General features: G+C 38.7%; 2 protein-coding genes across 2 annotated transcripts; one reads left to right on the top strand and one right to left on the bottom strand.

Moving 5' to 3' along the window:
- The first annotated feature begins 268 nt into the window (after positions 1-268).
- On the top strand, positions 269-4,152 carry LOC105624357. The gene is made up of 2 exons (XM_012205719.1): positions 269-313; positions 2,452-4,152. The coding sequence occupies exons 1-2, from the start codon at positions 269-271 to the stop codon at positions 4,150-4,152; spliced, it is 1,746 nt and encodes a 581-aa protein (XP_012061109.1).
- A 3,882-nt stretch (positions 4,153-8,034) lies between these two features.
- Positions 8,035-14,881, bottom strand: LOC105624356. The gene is made up of 7 exons (XM_012205718.1): positions 14,837-14,881; positions 10,735-10,979; positions 10,292-10,485; positions 9,533-9,655; positions 9,231-9,445; positions 8,698-9,081; positions 8,035-8,622 (listed from the first exon to the last, which is right to left on the bottom strand). Exons 1-7 carry the CDS (start codon positions 14,876-14,878, stop codon positions 8,035-8,037), a joined length of 1,791 nt encoding a protein of 596 aa, XP_012061108.1. The 5' UTR covers positions 14,879-14,881.
- Between the last annotated feature and the right edge of the window lie 266 nt (positions 14,882-15,147).

Raw genomic sequence — 15,147 nt, 5'->3', positions numbered from 1 at the left:
GAGAGAGAGAGAGAGTCTCAATTTTCACGATCCTATACAGTTATCGTTACAGGTAAGTTATACATTTGGCACAGTTGTTTTGTTTGCTACTTTTGGATTTTATTTTAGAAATTAATTTTTCACTTTTTGGTTTTATTAAAAAATTTTTAGCATAATATACTGAATTATGCCACATGTATATTTAATATAATATATGTTTAAATATTTAATGTGAATTGTATTTTTTTCAGTGATACCAGTAGTGTTCCACCGTGAACACCAACGCGGTATGCAGTTACGCATTTACATCCTAGCCTGTCTCCTATTAAAGGGGGTGAGTGAATAGATACATTTTACATTTGTTATTTAATTAAATTATTTTAGATGAATGAATCAATAGACCATTGCGAGATGTAATAAGAATCACGCGTGGAAAGTTAATGCGGAATTATCGATACACGTTATGTATCGATTGTTGTAATTTTTGTGGCGAAGCGAAATGTCGATTGAACATTCTCGGAGGCGAAAGAAAGACGAGGTTTATGGGTATTAGTTCTCGTCTGGTGCGAAACCACCGAGAAACGTGGTATGAGGAGGTCGAGGGAATATCTCTCTTGTGCGGGAGATAGGATAGGTCGGTACGTCTACGTATAGGTAATTACTACATTATAACCCAGATATCGTGGTGAGTACGCACGTGGCCAGGCAATGCCGTTACCCAGTGCTCTGACCCAGAGCTAAGGGCGACTCGCCCGGTCCGATGTCTCAAAATGGTGCGCGAAGCGGCGCTCCAATCCGGCTCGTCTACTGTCTACCGAAGACCCGAGTAACGTTTCATCGTATATCGGGCCGCTCTCTTACAAGGTGGTGCGCAAAAATCCCGCGCGTGGTACGACCGGTTTCTTCGTGTGAGCGCGCGCCTCGCGGTTTCTTTCGTGTACCCTTTTCATCCTGCATTCCTGTGGCCCAACACGATTTTCGATGCACGTATACATATGTATGCATCCTCTTTATTTTCCGCTCAACTTCTCGATCGACGATTATCGGTTAAGTTTATAAAAGAGTGTGGCGATAGAACACATCAATGAATGAATCGCCGTATGGTGCTATATTGGAATCGTTCAAAGTCCTCCCCCCCCCCTCCCCTCCCTCCTCGTCACGATGTCTCTATGAATTATACTTGTACAATGATTTAGCACCATTTCAACCTGTATTTCTTATCAAAGTCAAATTAACTCTTTCTATATATTTAACTGTTTTGCGTGTTTCTTTCTCCTTCCGCTTCTCATATATGCTTTATATCCCTACATGCAATAATAGACATGATAAATTTTCGAGCGCATAATATGCAACGTTTATATACGTCTATATACATTTGCAATTCATACATTTTTATTCTTTCCGATAGAAAGCGACCAAACTGTCATGATCGAAGACGAAGCATTGAGTGTTGACACTTGAACAAAACGTGTTTGATATAAATGGCACGATGCACGTCATTCATGATAAATTGCCAGTTGTCGCGTCTTCTTTGAGAACCGACGTCGTTGAGACCCGTCACGATGGTGCGAAACCCCGCGCAAGTGACTTGGTAGGCCTTGGTCGAATTATGGGACGCGCACATTGAAAATCCATGACGAGTAAACAGACGGATGGTAGGGGAGAGAAGGAGAGTTGTGCCGAACATGTGCGCGGAACTGGCCGATTGACCCGTGGCTAAAGACACGGGTAGTCCGTTATGCCCTAAGGTCACGCGTGACGCAATCGACCATTATAACGTACAGTTCTACACTCATGACTCAATGCTCCTATTCCGCGGGTTCCCTACCTCGTAACCCCCTATGGTCCCCACCGTCTGTCAATCGAATCATCGAACTCCACATTCGTTGAATACTCCGAACAGGTTTATCGCCGCCGGCGATTCGCCATCCTCCATTGCCCTCGGCTGCCGTGCTACCGGAAATAACTCTTTCGACGATCGCTCCATTTGTCCGATTGGATAATCGAACGATCGAGCCCATACGCCGCATTTCTCGGCGCAGTGCGATTTCTGTCGAGCTTGACACACTTAGATTTCCCATTGAGCGCGTGAGAAACGAATACCGTTGTATGGCCGTTTTTTCGATAAATGTATAAAAATTAGCTGAAATGCTATTTCTATATACATCAGAGCGATCAATGGGACTAAAAATAAAATTTGCGGACGAGCTTTCGATATGATAATGTAGTCTCATTAAATAGCCTCGTTGAGTCGAGGGTGACATAAGTAATTAATGATTTTAAAAGAAACAAACATTTTCTATCGTATCATTATATATATTTAATTTCATAAGAATTTAACAACTTTCTATATCGTCATTATCTTTTATTTTTTCAAACTTAAACTAAAACTAAAAATTCTTTATAATATCTTTTAAAAGTCCAAAACATAAGGATCGCATCTATTGTCAACAATTATTGGTGTTTTTATAGCTGGCTCGAGCCGAAGAAGTCGAGGTTGTAGAAGCGATTCCGGGGGAAGATAATCGGAACGAGAATTCAGCATTGAATCATCAAGATAACGAGTTAATTAATTCCGATCAATTAGCTTTGGATTCCATAGCGGATAAGGATGCGGGAGGAAACCATTATAAATCGGGTGGCCTCCGAGGTCATCCTTTATTACCACCGGGTCGAGGTGCATTGAGTTTGCCGCGTCCGCATCATAATGTCGCTTATCATGGTCCACCGCCGCCATTGCCGCCTTCTAAAGCGCAATCGGAAGCTATGGATAAGATCTATACCACGGGCGGTGGAGTTAGTACCGCGGTTGGCGTCGAACCTTGGCCAGCGCCAACGCCAGATATGCCGAAGATCGTGTCGCTGGACGTGAAATGTGAAAAAAGTCTGATGAAGGTCTATCTGGGTTTTGATAAGCCATTCTACGGCATAGTCTTTAGTAAAGGCCACTACAGCAATATTAATTGTGTACACCTGCCTGCGGGACTTGGTCGCACGTCCGTCAACTTCGACATCAGCATACATGCGTGTGGTACGGCCGGCAATACGGAAAATGGATTATATGGTTACGGCGCCGAATCTGGATCCGGGACGTTTTTCGAAAACATCATAGTGGTGCAATACGATCCTCAAGTGCAAGAAGTTTGGGATCAGGCGCGTAAACTGCGCTGCACTTGGCACGATCTGTATGAGAAATCGGTCACCTTCCGTCCATTTCCTGTGGATATGCTGGATGTAGTTCGCGCGGATTTCGCTGGTGATAATGTCGGATGCTGGATGCAGATACAAGTTGGCAAGGGACCATGGGCTTCTGAGGTTTCGGGACTTGTCAAGATCGGTCAGACTATGACGATGGTACTCGCGATTAAGGATGACGATTCTAAGTTCGATATGCTCGTGAGAAATTGCATGGCTCACGATGGCAAACGCGCGCCAATACAACTAGTGGATCAGCGAGGCTGTATCACACGACCTAAATTGATGTCTAGATTCACAAAAATCAAGAATTTCGGCGCTTCGGCGTCAGTGCTGTCGTACGCTCATTTCCAGGCATTCAAGTTTCCAGACTCCATGGAAGTTCACTTTCAATGTACCATACAGATATGTCGATATCAATGCCCGGAACAATGTTCGGAATCGTCATCGCTTTTGGAGAGTCAGGGTCTTCTAGAGAATCACCATCATCATTCTCCGACGAATGAACATCCTGACGTCGGATACGGTCTTCCGCCTCCGATTCCGCTGCCGTTAGAGGCCTATTTACAGGCAGCGGCTGGACGGCCCCGAGATGAAAGGAGAAGAAAATCCCGAGAAATAGTGCACAATCCGCAAAAGGCCGTTGGTGTGAATCGAATTATTCGAGTTGTCTCGACCGGTGATCTTACCTTTTCCATCGATGAGAACAACAACAGCGAACTGAATGGACCAACGATGGTGTTCCCGCAACGTCACGAAAACACATCCAGCTCGACCATGATCTGCATGACCACTCCTGGATTTGCGATTACTCTCATCGTGCTACTCGCCGTTCTACTTTCCTCGTGTGTGTTGTCCGCTTATCTCTTTATGCGTCTCAGGCCCTTCTCGGCGAGGACCAGGAAATCCACGACGTTTTCTAATGTTGAACAGAATGGCACGACGAAGAAATCTTCGAGAACATGCTTCTACTCATAGAAATATTTGTCTACGAGTCATCTCGAATTTTGGTGATTTCGATATCTCAATTCTGGAAGAGGGACCGAATTTCATGGTCCTCTTCTTCAAAACCGGTTTACATGGTTTTCTGCGATATCGTTGAAACGTCGTTGGAGGTCAGTACTTCCGTAAGACGAATGCGATTGTGCAGAGAAAAAGAAATTAGTCTTAGCGAATATAACTTTGTCAAGACAAAAAATTAGCGGTAAACGGGTGGAAATCATTTGTACTATTTTAAATATCTTTGGCCATTAACTGACAGTATTTTTTTGTATGTATATTATGTGTATTCAGAATTTTGAGCGAATCATGCACATATATAGCGGAACATTTTTTACCAGAAGGCCAGGAGGAGAATTTATGTAGACTGGTCTTCGAAATTGCGAATCTTCAGGTTTCATAGAGGCTATCGAGTGTCGTAAGCACGACTCTATATAAAGGCTACGTTTTCTTAACGTGATAGTATCAGCGGCATTATTTTACAATAAATTGTAGTACTCGTGTCGTTTAATGCGTATTATGGTCTCTATAGAGTTGTGCTTCGTCATAATGAAACTTAAGCTCAGGCCTTTATAGGCAAAAATATAGGCGATACGCCGAAGATTTAGTCAAAGATAATCAAACCTGTTTCTGCGTTTATTATTTATCAATCGATGTATTTATATTTTGTAATTTTTTTCTCTATTTTTATTTCTTTTTTTGGTATTTGGGATTCTCTTAACAATAGTTGCTCAACATGCGATTAGGTAATAATAAAGTTGAAATTTCGCAAAAATAGTTTACAATATAGTGTTTAAGCCATATTAACATGTTATTATTAATAATATTATTTATATTTATTATCTACTTACCTAAATTTTCTAAAGATAAGTAGAATCCTATAGAAAATTTTATATGAAGTAAACAAATAAAATAAAATTACAAAATGTGAAAGTATGATCATTCTATTACAATCAATAAATTAAAAGTAACAAATAAATAAAAATATTAACAAAAAAATATATTATACCAAAATGAGAAATTTTTAATTATACAGAAGTATAGTTAATTGTTGAAAGTTTACTTTGATAGCTTTTTTTAAGTTGCGAAAATCTAAAGTGCCAAAATATTATATTATGATATTATGTAAAACAGCAAATAATAAATTTACGTAGTCTGGTTACGAAATGAGGTTCGCTTTGTTTCACGTGTGCTGTATGAATGTTAAGTAACTCTCAAAAAGGTATGAATGATAACGTTATCATAATGTTAAGGTTTTCATTTGTCGTAGTATTGTTATTATGATCAATGTAATATTGCTAAGAAAATTTGTTGAAAATTTGTGAAAAGTTAAGTAAAAAAAATGAGACAATTCAATAAGTTACGTAAAATCGTGTGTGCAGTCATTAGTTTATATTTGCAGCGTGATCTATTTAGTGTATAAGGTATAGTAATATGCAAGGTATCCAAAAAAGTTGTAAACCATTCAATTACTCTCACATATATAAATCTCTATTTAGTTACTTTATTAATCAAAGGCAGTTGATGTATTTTTGTATACAGAATAAATTATAATTGGGAATTAAAAAATCCTATATTCACAAGGTGCTGTAAATATATTTATTTATTGCCATTATTATTTATTTATATTTATATATATTACACACATATATATATATATATATATATATATATATATATATATATACGTAATATTTTAACTAAATAGTCGTATTATATCGCCTTATTTTTGCTTGAATATTTTTCATTCGTTGACAGGCGATGCCACGTTTTATCTAGTTTTTAATGCTGATCGTACACATGTTACGCTTGTGAATTAAAGTTATCAATCTAAGCGTATTATAAATTTTTACACGTGTATACATGTAAGAATAACTTAAGATCTAGTTTTAATATTAATTACTTGGCAACTCGCAAGTCCTTTGGACGAGTAAAGAAATGAAACTTTATCGCTCATCCATTATTAAAATTGATTAAAATTTATTCACACACACACACAAATAGTCTCATTTCTTACATGAAAGAAAAGAAACGAGATTTATATCATAAATTATGATTCCAAATACGTCCATATCGTAAATATCTTTGGAAAAGGTCTTTGCGAGACATTTCGGTATGGACATTTCTAATGCGTTTACTTACGTATATCAGGTATAAAAAATTAAATATTTTATAATAAAAGTTATATTTGTGGCAGTAACTTAATATACTATGATTTGCAACAGTCTATATATAGAATATAAAAGAAAAAATTATAAAAAAGTCTTGCACACGAATCCACAGGAATTGTGGAAACTTTAGAAGATGAAGAAATGGACATATATAACGTGAATTGAATATTTATTTTCTTTATGTCAAAGCTTCCCCAAAAAATTGTTAACATATTTCATACATATTCGAGATAAATATTGTTTTTAGCCTCCTTAGAGCAAATCATTAACAATCTCTACATGACGAGAATGTCGTGGAACCGAACACGACTCACAATCAATATTCTAAGACTCATAAACGATACCTGTTAATAATCTAAATAGAATTTATTTAGATTATAGACGACGCTTTGTAACCCTTGGTGTATTTGTCGATAGAATTCTGAATACATCGAAATCTTAAAAAGATGATTCAATGCGTCAAAGTAATCATAGCTGTGTATCATTTTTACTATTCGTACGACAAAATATTTTAATCTAATAAATATACTACTAATACAAATAATTATGAACATTTCCGATATTAATTTCTTAAGTTACACTCTTCACAATATACCCAGTTTTATTATTAATTAGAGTATTAAAATTTTCATAAAAATACGATCTATTTATCAACAAATAAATTATTCTAATAATTTTTCATACTATCGCGAATTTATTTTAAATTTTAAATATTTTCAATAAATGTACCTACAGCACATCTGTTTGCAATTTCTTAATATATATATGTATTATAATCTGTATTGTATTTTCCATAGAGCAAAATATTTTTCAATGTTATTTTTTAACGATAATCATTTAATAATACTCTTGAGGCTTCCACGGACACTTCCTATATAGAAATTATGTGTTTCACGGATTATCTCTGTGTCTAAATCCATCAAGGCGAGAAGCAGCCTGATCAGCTCTTACTTAGCCTTATCAGCATTACTGTATCAGCAAGGACTTTATTTGAAGGACTTATTGTTAGTATCATGTTGCTTCTCGCCCTGATGAAGTGAACTATAATGTTCACGAAACGCTAGCATTCTAAGAAAATGGATTTGAATACGAAGATAACCTGTGAAACGCATAATTTCTGTATAATCATTTAAAATTATTTAAAAGATTTATTTATTAAAAATTATAATAATTTATTTATTAATTAAAAATTATTCTATTATAAATTTATTTATAAAGAGAATTATAAAAAGGGGTACAATACGTCATTGTATAATATTTCATAACAATGCGGTATTTATTAATGTTTATTGATTACTGAAAACTACAACACGCGACATAACGACTGAAAAAACATCGCGTTACGAGATTGAGATGATATTCACGTTACGCAAGTTATAAAATAACTTCGATAAAATCTTCGAGTAACGTAAATACCTACCAGAGATAGAGTCCTCGTACGACTGCGATTCGCGAGAATTTGATATCGTCGCGCGATTCGCAGGAGGATATTTGAACAATAATATCAAATATAGTATAATATTCTGTTTCCTCTAACTCATCTCTGCGTATTTCTCTCAATGAATACCTGTTTATAATCGCACGCAGCTCAGCGATGTACTTACGATACTTTGTACAGCGTATTATTGCACATTGTCTCTTCTTAGACGCACCTGGACCACGCGTCTTAAGGCCGGGATTAAAATTGTTGTCAGCCTCGCTCGACCGATGAATCCGCAGCAACCTGCGAAGCTATGTTTGACTGTTTTTGTTGTAGCTCATTGGGATGACGAGTGGGTCGCGTCGTGCAGCGCACACGGAGCAAACCGTAAGGCAACCAGCCGTTGTTATTGGCGTGTACTCCAGTTTGGTTGTTCTCTCTGCTGCCGGCTGTGACATCCCGTTGCGCCTGCAGCCGATGCAGCATCGCGCCTGCAACGAGGGCGGAAACGACTGCCGAGAGCGCGACGATGATGAAAAGCGCGCTAAAACCTGGCATTGGTAGACAGATCCCGTAAACGACCTCTTCGCGTATCCTGCCCTGAAAAACAGTCACCGCCTCAGCATGCGTGTCCGGACTAAAGGCTAGATCCGCCTCGGAGATGACCTCGTAAATACCGCTGACACCAACGTCAGCGCTACGCGCTTTTCTATCCGTCACCGTCACCGAGCGTTTTCGACGGGTGATACTGGCGGAGAGCGGCGTCACCGGCCCCGCGCCGTTGTCCTCCTCCAGATTCCGTGGTCCATGTGGAAATTGATCCTGTTCGCTCTCATATTTATTCACTCGCGATGGTTCCTAAAAAAGAAACAAGCGATGTGATTTATAGTGTATGTTGATCGATTGAGACAGATATATTGTTTTTACATTTACCATAAATGGTTTCGATAAATCGACATAATCCGGCTCGCTTTCGTGCTGCGTTTCAATCACAGTTGATGGTAACCGATTACTCGTCTGTGCTTGAGCTTTTGGAATCGACTTTTCAACATCTAGAAAATGTCCGCCGATTGACGTCATATCGTCACCGTTTTGAATGACATCATCGTACAGAGAACCATCTCCATGCTCCACATTGCCATTCGCGTCTTCGTTGTCTTTATTCGAGCTACTGTTATCGTTGTCTTTAGAAGGAGTAGAAGTTGTCATACTCTCTATGTACTGCGGTCGTATATGATCCTTTCTTTCTTGAATATAATGAGCTATAGAGCCGCTCAATTGACAATGATCCAGACAACCATGCCGGCATATTTCCACCTTTTTGTATAAATATTTTCAAATTTGTTAAAAGAAATTCGAAAGATAAATGACAGACAGAGATTATCAATCAAGATAATCTCTCGATTAAGAGATTAATCAACGGATTAATCAATCAGATTTAATCTATAAAAACCATGCATTATTACCTTGCATTTGATATGAACGCTTAACGCATCCGGGAATTTAAACGCGTGGAAGAAAGCGTACGTGATCACGGTCGCGCGGTCGTCCGAGCCGCGCGCCTTCAAGAACCGGCTGATCATCTTCGGTCTTAGCACGCAGCCGAACTCGTCGCTGAGCTGTATCGTGTGACCGCCGCCGTCTGAAGCCACGCACGACTTGACCCGCATATCGAACTCACCTGTGCTCGGTTAAATAACAGAAAATTACGTTAGTGCTCACTCCGATCGCCCGGAAAGTTTCGTCTTTCTCTCGAAGAACTCGTTACCTCGATAATCGTTTATAGCGACGACCAGAGTAAGAGTGGAACCGAGTGGCACGATACCGGATACGGGTGGTGCCCATGGACCCTTGCCATGCTGAATTTCCATCCAGCAATCCACGTTGTCGCCTGTGAACAGTGATGGATTTACTCGTTACTCGTGACGAAAAGAAAAATCGAAAATTAGCCTCTTATCAAGTTTTGGAAAATGATTTATATTCCGAAAGGAAAGGAATGCCATATTAATTAATTTAGTTATATAATTATTCTTCTCTTCAGCATCCTATATGTATAATATTTCCGCGCGTGCCACACTTTATATATGTTACATAAATTGAAATTAACCGATGTGACTGTGGTTTCACCTGTGGCCAACCGCAAACGGGTGCAGCGTGTATCTCGTGATATGTTTGCGCGCATTAAATGTACCGCTATCTATCCCTCGTAATGTATGTTCAAAAGCTAAGCATTCATGTGTGCTGCTTTAATAGAAAATGATCATAGAGAAAGGTGACACTCGGATTCACTTGGATATTTAACTGCAATATTTCAGATAAATGAAACTCTTAGAGAGCACATAATTCTGTCTGCTGTCTAGAGATTGTTTACAGCAACAGATGGCAATCGAAGAAGAATTTCTCGTACACGCGGATGTCGTGAAGTTATTTCAATAGTTCGTCATGAGAACTCGGAGGATGTATGTCAATGATTTATCTCCATTAAGAAATAGCATTTGATGGGAGCATAATCGTAAGATGCTCGCACCTCTAAAATCCAGCTGTATCACATCGAGATCCGCGATAACCATAGGTGGTTTTGACGCGGTCTTCTCGTAATCGTTGAACCATTCGCATCGCAGACGTTTAGCCTCATCCCAAACCTCAAGTAAGTCTTTGTCGTACTGGACCACCACGGTATTTTCATAAAACTGTCCGTGCATGTCCGGTTTCGTACCGCATCTGAAATGATAAAAAATATAAGGAATATAATACATTTAAAAATATATAAGTATTATAATTTTAACAAAGTTGAGAAAAGCAAAAATAGCTATACTTAAAAATTGTGTTATAATAATATTGTCGTGCCTCTCGTAAACTATGAATAAAATGCAAGAGTGCACAGTAGATGAGAATTCTTGACAATAAAATTGTAGTTATCGGTACTAGTACTTACAAAGATACATTTTTGTTTCAATTTCATGCACTCACCTTGCATAAGCTATCCGAAAGGAAAAGAACGTTTGTCCGGTGGATGGTGGAACATAGATACAACGTGGATCCGCGTGTTGACCTTTAGACGAAACGATACCTTCGAAGGGTTGCGAGAACGAAAGATGGACGTCCATATGATCTTTTCCGCACATCACCTCCAAAGATTGGATGGCCGGCATGCCCTCTGGCCTCTCCAACGGCCAAATGTCGCTGTTGCTATTGACGTTCTTCAAGCCAACCATCTGCGCATTTAAAGAATATTGTACGTCGAATATTTTCCTTTGAACTTGTATGACCTTTCTTCTCCGCCTTTTTCTCTCTCATTCTGTATTTCTGTTATCCCTTCGTTTCCTGTTTATTGTCCGACACATACCTATACATGATGCATATATGTATAGCTTGCGGCTTCAAAGTTACGCGTTGTAAAACGGTAAGAATCGGTTGCCGATCCTATTTTCCTCCCGGTACAAGAAAATTACTCTGCGGTAGAGTTCATAGGAAGGTCATAAATCGAAAAGTACTCCAAGATTGTTTGAGCTGGCAAAAACATTTAACCGAGACGTTACAATGGTTATAGACGGATGAGTTAAAATGTTTTTACATGAATTGATGTAAATATATTTTTAATGTTTATAGCTTAATAGCTTAATAGCTTAATAAATATTTGATTTCTTCTAGTCCAAATATCTGTGATATTTATAATTAAAAAGAATATATTTTATAAATTGTTAATAATAAGTATTGTAGATCGATTATCTTGACATAATATTATGAAATAAAATTCCTAGAGATGAGAAAGAAGTTCAGTTTAATTGAAACATTCATCCCTAAACGGTGGAAATGGTTGGCTATAAATCAAATTCATTGCCTTAATCGCAACAAGTTCTTTTTTGTACTCGCAGTGCATTTAGAGAAGTTTCCGAGGATGGGATTGTAATGAAAACTTAAGTACCCGTATATTTTCGCTCCGCCCGTCCATTAGACCCAAGATAATCCATACGATTTAGTCATAAATACCTCTCACGCTCAATCGAAACTGACAATCTCGTATATATGTCTTGCTTCGTCGTTAATGTTGGTATACGAGGTAATCATGCACGAGACACGAGCCGCGCTACAAGAGAGTCTATCTCAAATTAAGCACGACTACTTTTATCTTGAATTTTTGATTATTTTCTGTATTAAATGACAACTGCAAATAACTGCAAATATTGTTTACTTTCGCATGAATGTTTAGCAAAATTATTATCAAAATTATTAGCAACATGCTGTTTTTTGATCACGGCGCTTGATTAATTTTCACGGCGATATCGAATGAATTGAATGACTTGGAAAGATTGAATTGTGATAATTAAATTTTTATAATTTTTGTTATTTATTATTTTAATATTACATTATTATTAATTCTATTAATTCAATTAATGACGAATATCTTTCGTGACATAGATGTATTTTATCGAGATTCATTCAGTAATATTACCATTATAATGAAACTTTACAAGTAGAACATGTCTGGTCTATTAAACCTGATCTAGATTCTGCCTCTTAATACTCACTTGTACGTGTATTATGGTTGCATTGATACTTTATATAACTGTTTTATTTTCATATTCGAATAAGTGGATAATTGCATAATATTAATTACGTACAATTATGATTTATCGTCCATTCTTAAATGATACCATGATTCTACTATATCATATTACGTATAATTGTGATACCGTCCAATCGATACCAGTCCAATGGAACATTAGACATATCTTTGTTCTAAACATTTCTAGAAATTAAGGGTTACTACACACATGGCGCTTGTGGTCTTAGAAAATCCTAGACACTACGTGAACGAGCGAGCGCGGTATCGCCGTAACGGGAGAAGCGTCTTTACCGCTGCATTAACGGTCGCCGTTTTTCGCGCAAGTGAAAACACGTTTCTACGCTCTTACAATCGCACTGTTAAATGACAACGTTTCATTAGAAATGATTACGCACCTGGCGGACACGGGTACGCATGGCGTGTACCCTTTTTACCGAGTGCGTTGCGCTGTTACGACGTACGCGATCATTGGCTCGTATCAGAACTACCCCTGCAAGTGTACACCTAAGCACTATCTCTATCTGCTACTCCAATGATTTGCTTGGTATGGGAATTGGCATCTTTATTTATGATATATTTTATCGTTAATAATTTAATATTATTTGAAAAGAACAAAACCTTTGCTAGTACGTTACCGCAAGTATATATTGTCACTCTTTTAAACGCGTAAAAAATGACAAATAATAGTTATGTTGCACCACGTGGACATCGCTGTAGGGGCAGAAGTAAAAGATGTGGTTTATGACTTCTCGGGACTTGTTGGTTACGACTTCGTGTGCATTGGTATTTCGAGAGATGTGTCTAACGTGAGGCACATTGGTAGGTGAGTTTCCCATCGCGGCACCGGTGGCGTTCGAATGCTAATGCCCGTCTGCGGATAGTCAATTGTACTCGTGACAGCGGAAATAGCTGCCTCGGTGGCCGCATGCTCGCGTGTACCGATTCTACGAAGGAGGATCGGGGTCGATGCGAATGGAGTCTCTTATGGCCGATTTTACTGACCTTCCTCAATCCTTTGGAGATTCGTATTACGGTAATGTAATCAGTGGTAGAATCTCCGCTCTAAGCTACCGGCTTATCTTGAATAACTTGGCGATAAAAATCGGGAACCATGAAGTACAGTTCTATACAATGGTTCGTCGCTATTGGCTATAACGATTTCTACTTTGCAAGCTTACACGGATCATTCGACTTTGCCGTTTTTTCTTAAATTATAGATTACGATAATATTCCTGCTTCTAATCTCATCTGCTCCGATTTACATTATGAAAAATTTTAGCGATTTGATATATAATTATTGTCGATAGTTTATGGACGAGACGCGCACCAATATCGCAAGGTCACGGAGATAGATGTTTTACCGTCTGTACGATAGGTTTCACGTGGAGTTTTGAATAACGTAAGAAGGAATGAGGGGAATGGGACTGGGTGAAGAGGGAGCTTCAAGACGGTAAAGATGGTAACGGTACCTAGAGTAGGCATGAATATCCGCTTGCAAGCTGTCGCGACGACTCTTGCCGCGTCATCGCATTGTCATTTAAATGGAAACGCGAATTCCCGACGGTAAGACTGCCGCCACTATGGAAATGATGGGCCTCTTTATTTCCTGCTCGATATTGCATGGTCTTTGATTCTTGCTGAAACTATATATCCCAGTTATTAGGTGATCGAGTGACTGTTATGAGACTCCGGGCTTGGCCCGCACGTGACGTGAGTCATGTGAGACCGTTATTCGTTAATTATAGGATCTACTCGCATCATTGGCCAAACACACTTGAAATTATAGCCTATTATCGGAATCGGCGCGGCTCACGGTGGTCGATCGATTGACAGTGTGTACGGCTCTAGGGCTTAATTGACCGACAAAAGGAAACCGCTAGAAGATGCGCGGGACAAAACGCAAGTCACGAGTCTCGTGTGAGTCTCGTATCTCGTGCCTATGTAACGTCATGCTCCGCTAGTCGATACACCACTGTTTGTGCTCCTGTCCCTCTTAGCGCTGCTCGTTGCGCTTATTAAGACAGTGAATCTGATATTTCATCCATCGACATCAATAATTCCGTGCTAATGAATCTTCCCGATTGAGGACGAATAAATCGATACTTCGGAAATGTCATTTTGATATAATTATTTACTATAGTATCTTCCTAGATAACACAAAGTGCTTAAAATCGGAATATAAGACGCCTTAAAAATGGACTCAATTTTGGACTTTGTATTGTCTGCGTTTCTATCTGATTAATGGGAATTTTATCGAATTAATGTATTGCAGATACATATTTTTAATCTAAGCGTGTTAAACGTTACATTAATCTTTGACATGTCGCTTGAATATTGGAATAAATAAATTAAGTGATGGAATATCTACTTGGTTCAGTAAATATATAGGACGTTAGTTTGGAACTAATTCAAAATTAAAAAGTCGAAAGCTATTGTATCAATCGGAAATATATGCGATCGTTAGTTGGCGTTCATCCAATTGCAAATCAGCCGTGTCACACTTACCATATAGATCAGCGTACGTAGCAACTTCCACACCCCTGGCATCCTGGAGGTCCCAGCCTCTCACGACGAAACACCGTCCTGCCCTGCAAAGACAAATGCACTGCCTCGCATTAGTCCGCATTAATTTCGTTGTGCGCGAGTTGTTACGTCGGCGCGCGATGCTACACTTGTGTGAAACCGGATCTATTTTAATTTATCCGACTACCATGGTCTAGCGAGCAAATTATCCGGACACCGTCTGCCAGGTTGCGCTTCGAATCCCAAGGAGGTCTCGAGCGCAAAATTGATTTGCTAGGAGAAATCATGATTAT

This window comes from Atta cephalotes (assembly GCF_000143395.1).
Source record: "Atta cephalotes unplaced genomic scaffold scaffold00076, whole genome shotgun sequence".
NCBI lineage: Eukaryota > Metazoa > Arthropoda > Insecta > Hymenoptera > Formicidae > Atta > Atta cephalotes.
This window is presented reverse-complemented; position numbering and strand designations above follow the sequence as displayed.